The 12,751-nt window shown below is 41.1% G+C and overlaps 2 protein-coding genes across 2 annotated transcripts; one reads left to right on the top strand and one right to left on the bottom strand.

Annotated features, from left to right (window-relative positions):
* Positions 1 to 146: 146 nt before the first annotated feature.
* LOC137614113 (arylamine N-acetyltransferase 2-like) lies at positions 147 to 1,253 on the bottom strand. The gene has a single exon (XM_068343655.1). It carries the CDS (start codon positions 1,005 to 1,007, stop codon positions 162 to 164), a length of 846 nt encoding a protein of 281 aa, XP_068199756.1. The 5' UTR covers positions 1,008 to 1,253; the 3' UTR covers positions 147 to 161.
* Positions 1,254 to 4,468: 3,215 nt separating this feature from the next.
* On the top strand, positions 4,469 to 12,751 carry LOC137614112 (palmitoyltransferase ZDHHC20-B-like). Its single transcript, XM_068343654.1, has 13 exons — positions 4,469 to 4,607; positions 5,648 to 5,674; positions 6,028 to 6,122; positions 6,630 to 6,750; positions 6,844 to 6,913; positions 7,021 to 7,053; positions 7,192 to 7,312; positions 8,060 to 8,204; positions 8,356 to 8,482; positions 8,818 to 8,907; positions 9,435 to 9,547; positions 9,636 to 9,683; positions 9,991 to 12,751. Exons 1-12 carry the CDS (start codon positions 4,490 to 4,492, stop codon positions 9,677 to 9,679), a joined length of 1,104 nt encoding a protein of 367 aa, XP_068199755.1. The 5' UTR covers positions 4,469 to 4,489; the 3' UTR covers positions 9,680 to 9,683; positions 9,991 to 12,751.

Genomic DNA, 12,751 nt, shown 5'->3' with positions numbered 1-12,751 from the left:
ACAAGCAAAGTACAATGTAGTTAAAGGGTGAGGCGTTTTTAAAGTTCTTTTAGAATTGTTTATAATTAGTTAATAACTCATGACTTACATTTCTGAACCATTTGGGTCATAAAATGAGACCATTTGTCTCAGATTGAAGGATATTCCGAGTGGAACCAAGATCAATACATGACTGGTGGGGGTTTGATTGTCTCATCCTTTGGTGTGAGCGGAGAATTAAGCACAACTCCAAACTGCTCTGCCAGAACACCCTGGATCTCCTCATCCTTCAGTTCTCTGGTGGTGATTTCCAACGCTCCCCCTGGTGCTGCTGTTGGAAATGTGGTGCTGACTAGTCTATGGCCAACGTAGGAAAGACTCCCACTTGGTTTTAAAAGCGAACAGAGGGATTTGCAGTAAAAGAGAGAACATGGAGAGCTCTGGTGGTACTGGCACATCTCTGCAAAGTCTTCCAAGCAGCGAGGTTCAAGGGTGAACTTGTAGAGTTCTACCCAATCACTATCCACCCCGCTTTTCTCCTGCTTCCACGCCACAGTCTTCATATCCATGTCTGCTCTGATGTTGTATACCCGATGGCCCTGTTCCTGGGGGGCACTGGTCTCCAACGAAAGAGGGAAAAGGAAACCTCTGGGACCGAAACCAACATCGCACAACCAGCGCTGCCCATCAAGGGTCACCATGAGGGTCAAATGGTCAAAAGGTGGTCCGTATGCACAAGTCTGTTCATTCCTCACCTGGCCTGAGAGCAGGGTGACGTGGAATCCTAGGTTGCTGAGCAGCCATGAAAAAAGGCCGTTCAACTCAAAGCAGACACCACCACAGTACTGGTTCACTACCTTTTCGAATAAAAGAGGAAGATCAAGTTTGAGGTTTCCGCCGCTGTGTATGGCGAGATTTTCGAACGGTACCGATCGCAGATGACAGATTTGAACCGACCGAAGCACGTCCAGTCTGGGCTGAACTGGGCCGGAGTAGCCGATGCGAGACAGATACTGATTCACGTCCATCGCAGCGAGACCCGTCTGTAAACGTCAGTACTTGCAGCCCTTTCACTTGCAAAGCTACGCTCAGATCGAAATAGTGTCGCTTACTGAACAGCTGAAATCCCCGCTGCGCTCCGTTGTCTTGCTTCCGGTTTCTGACGTCACGTGTCAGACATGAGGTCAACATCGGAACAAAGTACAAATAAGGTATTCAGGGAAAAAATAAGGTGAACTTTCCTGATAGCTGGAGATCACGTGTGCTTTTTATATTGTGCATAAGACTACAAAATAAATCCACGTGGAACTTCAGAGGATCTGTACAACCCGGATCTACTCCATCGTTGAAAGGTTCCGTTTGTGGCACATGCACACATCGTGTTTCATAAAACGTATTTTACATATAATTTATTTTTTGAAAAAATGTCAAAGCAGTACTTGTATTACTAAAGAGTATCGAAAAAGTAATCGATGCACCCCTGTCCTAGATCCAGATATGTTGATATATTCCTCCAATGCATCGAGTAAATCAACCACAGTTTGATAATAATTTGTCACGCAGTTGATGCATGAGTGATGAAAAAAGGCAGAAAAAAATTCTTATCTTGCTTATTCAGTGTAGGGAAAACTCCTGAATCTACCGCCACATGCGGTTCCACTCCAAATGTAAGTGGGGTCATCCTTGCAACTACACCAACAACGTTAAATAAAAATCTGGGATGTTATCGTCATGTTAGTTTTCTGGATGATCATCATCATGATGACTGACAGCACCTCGCTTTACTTTGGTTCCCTCGTCACCATCTTCATCTCGTTGTTTTTTCTTGATTACACTAACCTCATTACAGCCAGCTTGGAGCATTTTTGATCTGTAGTTTCCAATCTTGTACTTTATTCATATTGTACAAATAGCATGCCTTGTGCCACAACTAGTCTCTTCCAGGCCATGTTTTTTTACCACTGTAACGCGAGAACATGAGGTGTACTGCCATAAATAAACCACTTTCCCTTAATTGGATGAAAAAATGTCATTGTTGAGTGTCAGTGCTGTAACCTGGATTCCAATGTCTGGTAGAGTAATGCAGTACTCTTCCACACCACTGGGTGGCAGCAGGTAGAAAAGGAAAAAAATACAAAGCCTTTAATGTCATCATACACAAGTGCCCAACAAAATTTTTCTTTACATGAACAAGTGTAAAGAGCAGAACACAGGTACAAGAATTACTAGTTATAAAGATGTATTTACAACGAGCTGTCAAGAGTGTTGGAATGTACTGTGCAGCAGAGGGCTCGATAACAGCAGTCGCAAAAAATACATTGTACAGAGTACCTAATTGGGAAAGATTTCCGACAGTGTATCGTCATTTACTTTCAGAGTACTGTGTTTAGTACTGCAATCGCACTTGAATAAGACATGTTTATCAGTCTTGAAGTCAGTCTTGATGGACCTATACCTCTTCTCAAAGCGTATAGGTCTCTGAGACCTATATGCTCTAAAAAGCACCGGTGATACTTGTGGTCCTGTGCAGCTATCTGGTGTTGTGGATGTCCGACAGAGAGGATAACTGTACACCTACAACCTTCTGTGCTGACTTCCTGACTCTTTCCAGAGTCTTCCTGTCCGCCTGAGAGCAGCTCTTGAAACACCACGATGTTGTCGGTGAGGATTCTCTCCACAGAACACCTGTAGGAGGACAGCAGCAGGTTCTGGGACACTTTTACCCTTCTCAGCGACCTTAGACAATGTAGGCGCTGCTGCAGTTTTTTCACAAATGCATTGGTGTTGGTGGACAAAATTCTAATCCCAGGTGAACGCCCCAAGATGAGTGGCGGTCAAAAGAAAGCAAAGACAGTGAGCTGGAGGCAAAACAGCGAAAGCTTCTTTTTTTTTAAATTTTGTTGAATGTTCCTGATCCTATCCATCCTGGTCACTCCGAGAGCAAACCTCAACATCTTCATTTCCACCTCTTCCAGAAGGGCTTATCCAACTTATCCCTCTATAGTTCCCACAACTCTGCACATTACCCTTGTCCATAAAAATGGGTACTGGCACACTTCCACCATTCTTCCAGCATCTTCTCACCCACTAGAATTCTGTTGAACAACCTGGTCAAAAAGTCCACAGTCACCTCTCCTAGATGCTTCCATACCTCCACAGGAGTGTCATTTGGACCAACTGCCTTCCTGTTCTTCATCTTCTTTAGTGCCATTCTAACTTCACCCTTGCAAATCACTGCTACTTTCTGGTCCACCACACTTGCATCTTCTACTCCACCTTCTATCTCTTTCTCATTCATCAACTCCTCAAAGTATTCCTTCCATCTACTCAGTACAGTACTGGCACCAGTTAGGACATTTCCATGTTTTTCCTTAATCACCCTAACCTGTTGTACATCTTTCCCATTTCAATCGCTCTGTCTGGCCAACCTTTAGGGATCTTTCTCTTCCTCCAAAGTGTCCAACTTAGCATGCATGTCATCATATTTTACCCTTTTGTTTGGCCTTTGCCACCTCCACTTTGGGTCTATGTCGCATCTCAATGTATTCTTGTCTCCTATAGCCTCTGTCCTTGTATTGTTTCCTGTATTTCATGGTTCCACCACCAAGTCTTCTCCCTTTTCCTACCAGAAGACACCCTGAGTATTCTCCCGCCTATTTCTCTGGTCACCTGGGCTGTAATGGTCCAATATTCTGGGAGGCTCTCCTGTCCACCAAAAGCCCGTCTCACCTCTTGACTAAAAGTCACACGACACTTTTCCTTTCTCAACTTCCATCACGTGGTTCTCTGCTATGCCATTGTCTTCTTAATCTTCTTCCCCATCACGAGTTACAGTGCCTTGCGAAAGTGTTGGCCCCCCAAAATCTTGTTGACATTTTGTCACATTTCAGGCTTCAAACTTATACACAGTTAATTGTCTGTATATATAGTAATTATTTTATAATTTTATTGAGATGATCAAATAAGCAAAATGAGATTTTTTTTTACTCAAAAATTATACTTCTGTGATGATATTAGATCTGTAATCTGTTATCCGATATGGCTGTTACTGAATACATCGTATAAACAGATCTGTTCATCGGACACAAATCAGAGATAGTGCATTCGAACAAAAAAAGTGAATGTTAAAAAGAACAATAAGTCACTGGCTTGTTAAAAAGAACAAAAGCAAAGAAATAGAAGTCAAGCAATATTTTTAAAAAATCATATGGGTAAATAAAAACGACACGATCGCACAAGCTGACACAAAGACATAATGTATTGAAAACATTTAGTGTCCGAATTGCTATTAAAGTTAATCACAGTAAATCGGTACTTCTGTAAATTTAAGTTGATTTAATTTCCAAAATTAGGAGGTGTCAACATCAGATTCAAAGGAAAAATCGCATTTGCATTTTTTTTAAGCCAATACAGCCGAACGAACGCAACATCTCAAGTCTGCTGTACTGAATTCGCGTTGGGCTCTCGTGACGTCACACGTCGACACTCCCTTTTCACCCAGTAGAGAAAGATGGCGCCCACACACGTACTGAGATGCTGTCAGCGGGGTTTAGCGTGGATACCTGTGGTTTTTATCGCCCTGGTCGTCTGCTGGTCGTATTATGCTTACGTGGTGGAGCTGTGTGTGTGTGAGTACACGTCTAGTCTGTCGTTTGCTTAAGCGGCGTGGTTGTTTTCAGCGTTGCCGTCCACAGCGCTGCTGCTGTTGGCCAGCAGGAAGTAAATGGACTGGTGCTCAACAATGGTGAAGGCAAGCCTGTCCGAATGTAGGTGCAGCTAATTAAATGTTAGCCACCGGAGGTTTGGGGGAAATTTAATGGCTTGTACGCTCTGGACATAGAACAATGCTGCTAACATTGCTGTTGCCGTCTTTTAAGGTGAATGCAGTCTGATTTAAAGGCGAACCAAACGGGGCTGAGCAGAGAACTTCTTCCCTGTCATTAGCCTGCTGGTAATACTAAGGGCTGAGGGTTTGTCTTTGATGGTTGTAGGCTTCAAAAGATCTTAGAGCTATAGATCCACCAGGGAATTACAATATAGGTCTGGACTGTGAATGATATATTGTTCCAGTTCCCAAAACTTTTTTTATATCAGCATCACATATTTGGTGGTCAGGTGTCATAAGAATCATCTAGGGAGGAGATGATCAATAGACATTCAATCAGAAATTGATTTTTTTTTCTTCCCATTTCTGATTGAATGTTAGAATTCAAATTCCATTTTTCATATGAAATGCTTCAAGGACTTGGCTCACATTGACATGACAAAATGTCTCTTAAGAGCTACTCGATGAAAAATGACTGAGTAAACACAGTGGAGGAAGACTGTGTCATGTGCCAGAGATCGTCAGATCAACCCCGGAAGACCATGTGGTTAGATTGTTATGTCATCTGGAAGATAGCCCTAAAAATATAAGCATGGCTTTGTTTAACAGTAGTTTGTATGCAGTATTATCAATAATTCTTTAAACATTTCTTCTTGATTCTTGAATTCCCGCTGTGTCTAGACAGGAGCCAGGGAACCATGAGAATATGTAATTGAATTGGACTGGTTTTTTTTTTAAATCCAAATGAGCTCACAGACCATCTATACACACTGATTTTAATTTCATTATGTATGTCATTGGCACTTATGTAATGGTTTTGTTTTCTCTCTCTGTCTATTACAGTCACCATCACTGGCGCAGGAGAGCAGAGTAAGTATTTTGAGAAATCAAAAAAAAATATTTAAGACATTACACATCAAAATTTGAGCCAGGTTGCTCTTGTAATGGGATGATATCATGTTAATCAAGTGAATTTTTGTCTGTACATTTAGCTAAAAAAATCAACAACCCTGGCACATAAAATATGCTCACTGAAAGCATTTAGGTCAAAATAGCTCCTCCGTCAGCACTAGCTCTTGTCTCATTAATTGAATATGCGGATGCAAAGTGTTTCCAAATGATTTGTGTTAAAGCAGCATCTCCAGTTAACCTTTTAGCAGTCCTGTGCATATGTTTAGAGCAATGCTATTTGTCTTGACACTTTGCTTCATGTTCCCCTCCAGTTGTCTACCTGATCTTCTTCCACCTCTCTTTCATCATGTTTGTGTGGTCTTACTGGAAAACCATCTTCACCAAACCTGCTAACCCCTCCAAAGAGGTGCCAAAACCAAAAAATATGTTTGTTTCTTTCTGCAATCATTTGCAACATGGTTATTCCAAGCAGCCTCAATGAGACATAACAGTAAGAATCCCAGGTTGAATAAAGAACACTAGAAAGAATGACCTCTTGCTAAGAGATGTGAACTCTGACAAGTCAGTCTGTAAAGGATAACATTTATTGATCGTGTAAAAGACTATCACACAACACCAGAGCTGCCTCTATTGAGTGTAGACCTGTCAATATGTTTTCTCCTCTGCCAGCATGGTTAGCTTTCTTTTGCAGACAGATAAGTAAAGTTTCCACAGAAAGAAATCATCTACCCATTTTGGTTGTGCTACAGCAGATGTGCAGATGCTGAAAGTGAGGTTGATAGGGATAAATAAGAGCGAGGATGGCCTTTTTTTCTTTGACCTAAACAATGTACAGTTCATGTTTATCCCATAATGGGAGATGTAGCCATAAACAATTTTTCTACTTTCAGTTCTTTTCTTTTCTTCATTCCAGTTTTGCCTACCCAAAGCTGAGAAGGAGCGTTATGAGAAGGAAGAGAGACCAGAGTCCCAGCAAGAGATCCTCTGGAGGGCAGCCAACAGTCTGCCTCTTTACACGCGCACAGGAGCTGGAGGTATGTTTAAATGTCTTGTGTGTGCGTGTGTATTTGAAACTCTCCTTCGCAGCTGTCCAATCACGAGGAACCTGTTGTGTTAACACAATGCAGCAATCCGTTACTGTGACCGCTGTCAAGTCATCAAGCCAGACCGATGTCACCACTGCTCTGCATGTGACATGTAAGGAAATCCATTTATTGAACAAGAGCTGTTCCATTTGTCTTTTACCATTTAAAACACCATCAGTGAAATCCCCTGTTCATTATCTGTCCACCTTTATTTGGTAGGTGTGTTCTGAAGATGGACCACCATTGTCCCTGGTATGTCCCTGACATTTACCCTTACATTTTATGGCACAATGTTGCCATAAAAAGAGAATTAATTATGAATACCTTGCAAAGTATTTTTTAAGAGGAAATAATGTTAAACTTGACCTTCCTGTGGTTGTGCTTCTGCAGGGTGAACAACTGCGTGGGATTTTCCAACTACAAGTTTTTCATCCTCTTCCTGGCATATTCGCTGGTGTACTGTTTGTTCATTGCAGCCACTGTACTGCAGTATTTCATCAAGTTCTGGACAGTGAGTAGCGTTGTACATTCAGCGTGTTACACAGGATGCATATCTGGTTACACATCAAAGCTTGATTTATCATCTTTTTGCGCTTGGTTGTGCATGGTGCTGAACTTTCTGTTTTTCTCTGGCCGAACTCACCCTTCACCCCCTGACCTATCCTTCTGTGTTTTCCCCCCTGTCCTCCCCAGTTATCTCACACTAGGTCATTGTTCTCTGATCTCGCTCGTTTCTTTGTCCCCCATCATTATCAGGAACATTAGTCACACCCCGAATGCCATTGCAAAGGGCGTGTTTTTAACTCTCATTAGAAAATGTTCCACAACAGTTTCCTCTTTCTGATTAGTCCCTTTTTTGTCCATTCAGGTGAGTTTGTATATTCAGTCACTCCCTGTTCCATTCAACATGACCTTGACTTGTGTTTGCCCACTAACTGTAAGGCTTTCCTCCCCTCTAACCTGGTCTCTCCTGGTGTTGCTAATCAGCCTTGTTTTTATTTGTACTAAAGCTTTGCCGGAGGAAATCGGCAGAGAACTGCCCAAAGGTAATCATGCCTTCTTCCAAAGCCTTTTGTGTTGCACTTATCATCTTGGTTTGTGTTGTAACATGCATGGAGTGATGTAATTCTATTCTTCTTTTCTATTCGTCTGCCTATCTTCTTACACGTATTTCCTTTCTCGTACTTAAAGTACCGGTAATGCAAAATGACATTCTTTTTTTTTTTGTCACGACCTCCTCTCCCATCTCTCTTCCCAGAATGAACTTGAGAATGAAGCACGAGACCCTCAAGCCAAATTTCACGTGTTGTTCCTTTTTTTTGTGGCGGCTATGTTCTGCATCAGTATTCTGTCCCTCTTCAGCTACCATCTGTGGCTTGTAGGGAAGAACAGGTCTACTATAGGTAACAGTCACACACAATAAAATGAAAAGTAAAACATGTCTTTGTGTGAATGTGTCCAGCCATGATTTTTTGAATTCTTAACTTTTCCACTGTTACTGGTTTTTTAATGCCATCTATTCTATTTTCTCTGCTTGTTGCTTCCTCCTTGCAGAGGCGTTCAGAGCGCCTGTCTTTAGGACAGGTTCCGATAAGAACGGCTTCTCTCTGGGTTTCCGCAAGAACATCGCTCAGGTCTTTGGAGACCAAAAGAAGTATTGGCTGCTGCCCATCTTCACCAGGTAAAGGATACAAACAGATTTACATTATATGGAGTTACTGAGTGCTATTCTAGCTGTCTCCTGTTTTATGAATGGACATTAATATTAATATTTTGTGGAATTCAAACAATCAGTCAAACTATTGACCTACTTTGTCAACTGATAATTCTTCAGTCGAACTGACATTTTGACAAAGGGAACAATTTTGTTGCATGAATCTGACACCAGTGTCTTCATGCTAATGAATGAGTGAACAGTCAATATCTTTTCAAATGCAAAGTTATCTTTGCTGAAGTTAAAGCAGAAATCGACTGCAACTTCTCCTGACTTTCCTTTGCTCTCCTTGTTTATTCTAGTCAGGGAGATGGTCTGACGTTCCCGACACGGCTCGTCAACGCCGACGTGGAGCAGGCCACAGTGAACCTGCACCCAGAGCCCAATAGGAGGTGATATATTTTAATGCAATAAAAGATTAATTTCACAGGAGACACTGACAGTTATTACCTCCTGTTTCAATGCGATTGTCATTGTTCGTGTGTTCGTCAGTCCGTTCGTTCATTCGTCCGTCCGTTAGTCCACCAAATATCTTCGCAATTGTTGCAGACAGACGAAACAAAAAGCACATGACTCTGGCGGCAAAGGGAGTGGAAGTGAGATGATGGCCTTGACCTTGAAAAAACTACGTCACGGTCAAATTTAACTTCTGTACACTCAGTAACCGGATAGGATAGAAAGATGAGGGAGGAGGCCAGTGTAAAACCATAGATCAAAGCACAAGCTTTGATCTATGGTCTTACACTGGCCTTCTCCATATGCACTAGTCTATGCACTAGTCAGGTGCTACTTTCAGGGTACTCTGACCTACCTTGAAAGTATGTAAGGGTAAGTCGCAGGATGTTGCAGTCTCTGACTGTCTTGTTTATACATTGGATGTGTAGGTGCATTATTTTTTATTTGCTGGGAACGTTTCTAGGGCTGCTGACATCTCTGTGGGTCCCTTCGATGAGCCACAGAACAGCCTCCTGAGCAACCAGCAGCACACCAACAACATTGGAGACCATCTGGTTAGTAACGCCGTCACATCAGGTGAGCGATAATATTTCAAAGGTAGAATCAATACATATCAAATCACTGAGTGGTGTCCAGTTACCTTATCAGCCTCTCTGTTTCACAGCTGAAAGTGAAGCTGTTACACTCTCCTTGGAGAGCGAGTCTTAACAAGGTGAGCATGAGTCAGCATCAGTCTGAATGTATTTTTTAAATTTATTTAGTAAATTTTTTTCGGACATGTTATTACAATAGACTTCACATCACATTTGCAATATCAACAACAACAACATACGAAAAAAAGGGCAGACGGGTAGAAGCCATTGGGCTTGTAAAATTCCCGTCCTTAGCATTAACAAACAATTTAAACACTTTTCTCATCACAAATTGTTTTCAACCAATTCATACATGTCACCATGTTGGGAAAACTTTAAGTGTAATCAACAGAAATGTAGCTAATATCTGATTTTTTTTCTCCACAGGACAAATTCCTCAGTCATCTAATACGATGCCTTAAGCGACGCAACAGTTTCATTTGTCACAATGACAACGGTGTTCCAGCGCAGCCTCGTTCAGCATAACTATGGAATTAATTCCTTTTACACATCGCAGCAAAGCAATTCATCTGCAGCACTGCATTGCTCATTTCATACCCACCCCACAGGACATGAAATAAACTAGTTCCATCTCACATTGACACAAACAAGTCACACATTCATCTCTATACATACTTCACTGTGCTATTTTTTCCACAGTCGGAGCATTCATTAATGAGCAAAATTGTGATTCCAGGAGGGAGTATGAGCTACTTTTTCTTATTTAAATGAGAATATTTTTGTGCCAATTGTTTCCGGATTTTGAAAGGATTTGTTTTCTTTGGCACAAAGCTGCATTGAAGAGTGGCAGCCTGGAGTGGCATGTTTTCATTTTTCAGTATTTCTCTTGCGTTCAGAAATGTAGAGATGGATCACTACCTTTTGTTTTTTGTCTGTAACTCATGATGTTGGAGTGCAGTTTTGGTCCACACCTTTTTTCAGATGGATGTTTCCCACCAAAACCTGGACAATCTTACAGAAGACTCTACTGCACGGTTCAGTGGACTGGACCAGTGCAATACGATGAAAACTATAATTGGGCCTTTGGTAGTGTTGTTTCGGATCACAGAGCACAAGATGACACATTTGCACTTTGTAGGTTATCAGTTCATCAAATGGCGTGCTGCTTTTTTTAAATCACCTCCAAAAAGCATCCCAGATATATTGGATGTTGGCTGATTGTGTGGTTTCATGGAATTGTGTGTGTGTGTGTGTGTGTGTGTGTGTGTAAAGTTGAACTGGCAGTGTGTTTTTTTTAAGAACAAACAGAAGTAGAAGAATTTGTTTTATGCATTTTTATGGTAAAATTCTGTTAAATTATGCTGCCTCTAAGTGGACAGTTTGACCTGGGAGATATGTCTCACACTGTGCAATGTGCAGCATATATCACTTCCTATTCTTTTTTAAATCAGTTAATTATAGCGCATGTTGATCAGTGAGTCTTAGCCCAAACGGTCCACGTCCTGTTTTGGTACAGCTTCAGCCTTTTTGAAGATATAAGCACTCATTGCCAATTAAGGGCTGAGTTGACAGAACCTCTGAAACTGAAGTGTTTACAACATCCTACCTTTATCCTCACTTGCTATCACAACCAAACTTTTTGCCGGACGTTGTGACAGTATTTTATACTGCACAGGTGTCCCTCCTGCCCGTTGTGGGCTATGATGTCCTTGCAATATCAGTGCTCACCAGCAGGGGGAAACCACGCTGTTATCTGATATCAACATGTGGCTCAGGGCTCAATTCACTTTCAGTCTACTTGCAGGTACAATTTTCTTTCGCGATGTTTCATCTTATTGATATGCAGTACCCCAAAACGTATTTTATTTTAAGTGAAGGTGAATTGAATCCATTGGGTTAACTGTAAAATTAAGGTATTGACTACATTAGTTCCTCTTGTCTTCTCAGTATGTACTTTGGGAGTGACCTTGAACTGTTAAAGGAACTTGAGGTGAACATCTGTGATGCCGCTAATGAAAGACATCCCTTTTCAGTACACTTTGTTACTGTTTTCATTGATACTCAGTGGAGGGAGAGCTGATAATTTCCTCACGTTTGTTATTAGCCCATTTATTTGCGGGCAAACTTTCCAACTAGATCCCATCAGACTCCTGTGATGTAAGGGTTTACAGCTGATGCTATTTTGTAGAGTGAGTTAGTGCTGTCAAATATTGTGTTTTCAAGTCATCAAAATAGTGCTGAAATCCAAGAGGAGCTGTTCATGAGTGAAATGATTGAGAATTAAAGGCAGGCCTTGGACATTATGTTTACTTCGCATCCCTCTAATTATTTCAGCCCATGTACATTATATACGCTTTGCAAACAGCTGACCAGAGTATTCTGTTTATGTTCAGGCTCACTGTGGATTGATGTCAGTTTAGCAAATTCTAGAACTGTCAGATCTCAATCCAGGCTGATTTTGTCGATCTTTTCTAAAAGTGACACCAATGTTTGAAAAAAAGACAAATGTGTATATCTGTCTGCTTTGTTCTTGTTATCACTCATCGGATCTGTCATTACATGTTCCCTGGGGTGTTTGTCTTTGACACTTAAATGTGTGTGTGTGTGTGTGTGTGTGTGTGTGTGTGTGTGTGTGTGTGTGTGTGTGTGTGTGTGTGTGTTTTGTAATGCTTAATTGAGTGTTTTTTTGTAATATGTCTTGGGGGGGAAATGCTACTTTGCAGTCATGGGATTTTTACATCTGTGTACATAAATTCTGACTAATGCTCTAAAGCAGCTTCTGTAAAATTGTGTCTTGCCTTGATAACAGTGATTTTGGCATTAAAACAGACTTCGGTGGGTGTGTCATGTTTCAAGTAAGCTTAACTGTTTCAACTTCATATTTAAAGCCATAAAAACTTCTGTGAAAATGGAGGATCTAAAAATGTCAGTTTAAACACAAATCTCTTTTTGACGTTTCACATCTGTGTTCAGCGTAGCAGATGTCACCGCTCATGACTTGCTCACTGCATTTAGATTTCTTGTTACAATGTCCTATTTTACAATGTGTGTAAATATAAATTGATAATGTATGAAGAAGCCTACATATATTTTTCTTGTCTGATTAACTTTACTGTTCCTATTTTGTGAATGAAGTACATGCCTTGACTAAATTAACATGAAAATAAATGTTTTTTTAAAGTCTGAA

Source organism: Antennarius striatus, chromosome 20, assembly GCF_040054535.1.
Source record: "Antennarius striatus isolate MH-2024 chromosome 20, ASM4005453v1, whole genome shotgun sequence".
Taxonomy (NCBI): domain Eukaryota; kingdom Metazoa; phylum Chordata; class Actinopteri; order Lophiiformes; family Antennariidae; genus Antennarius; species Antennarius striatus.
Note: the sequence above shows the minus strand (reverse complement) of the source record. Positions and strands in the feature narration are given on the sequence as shown.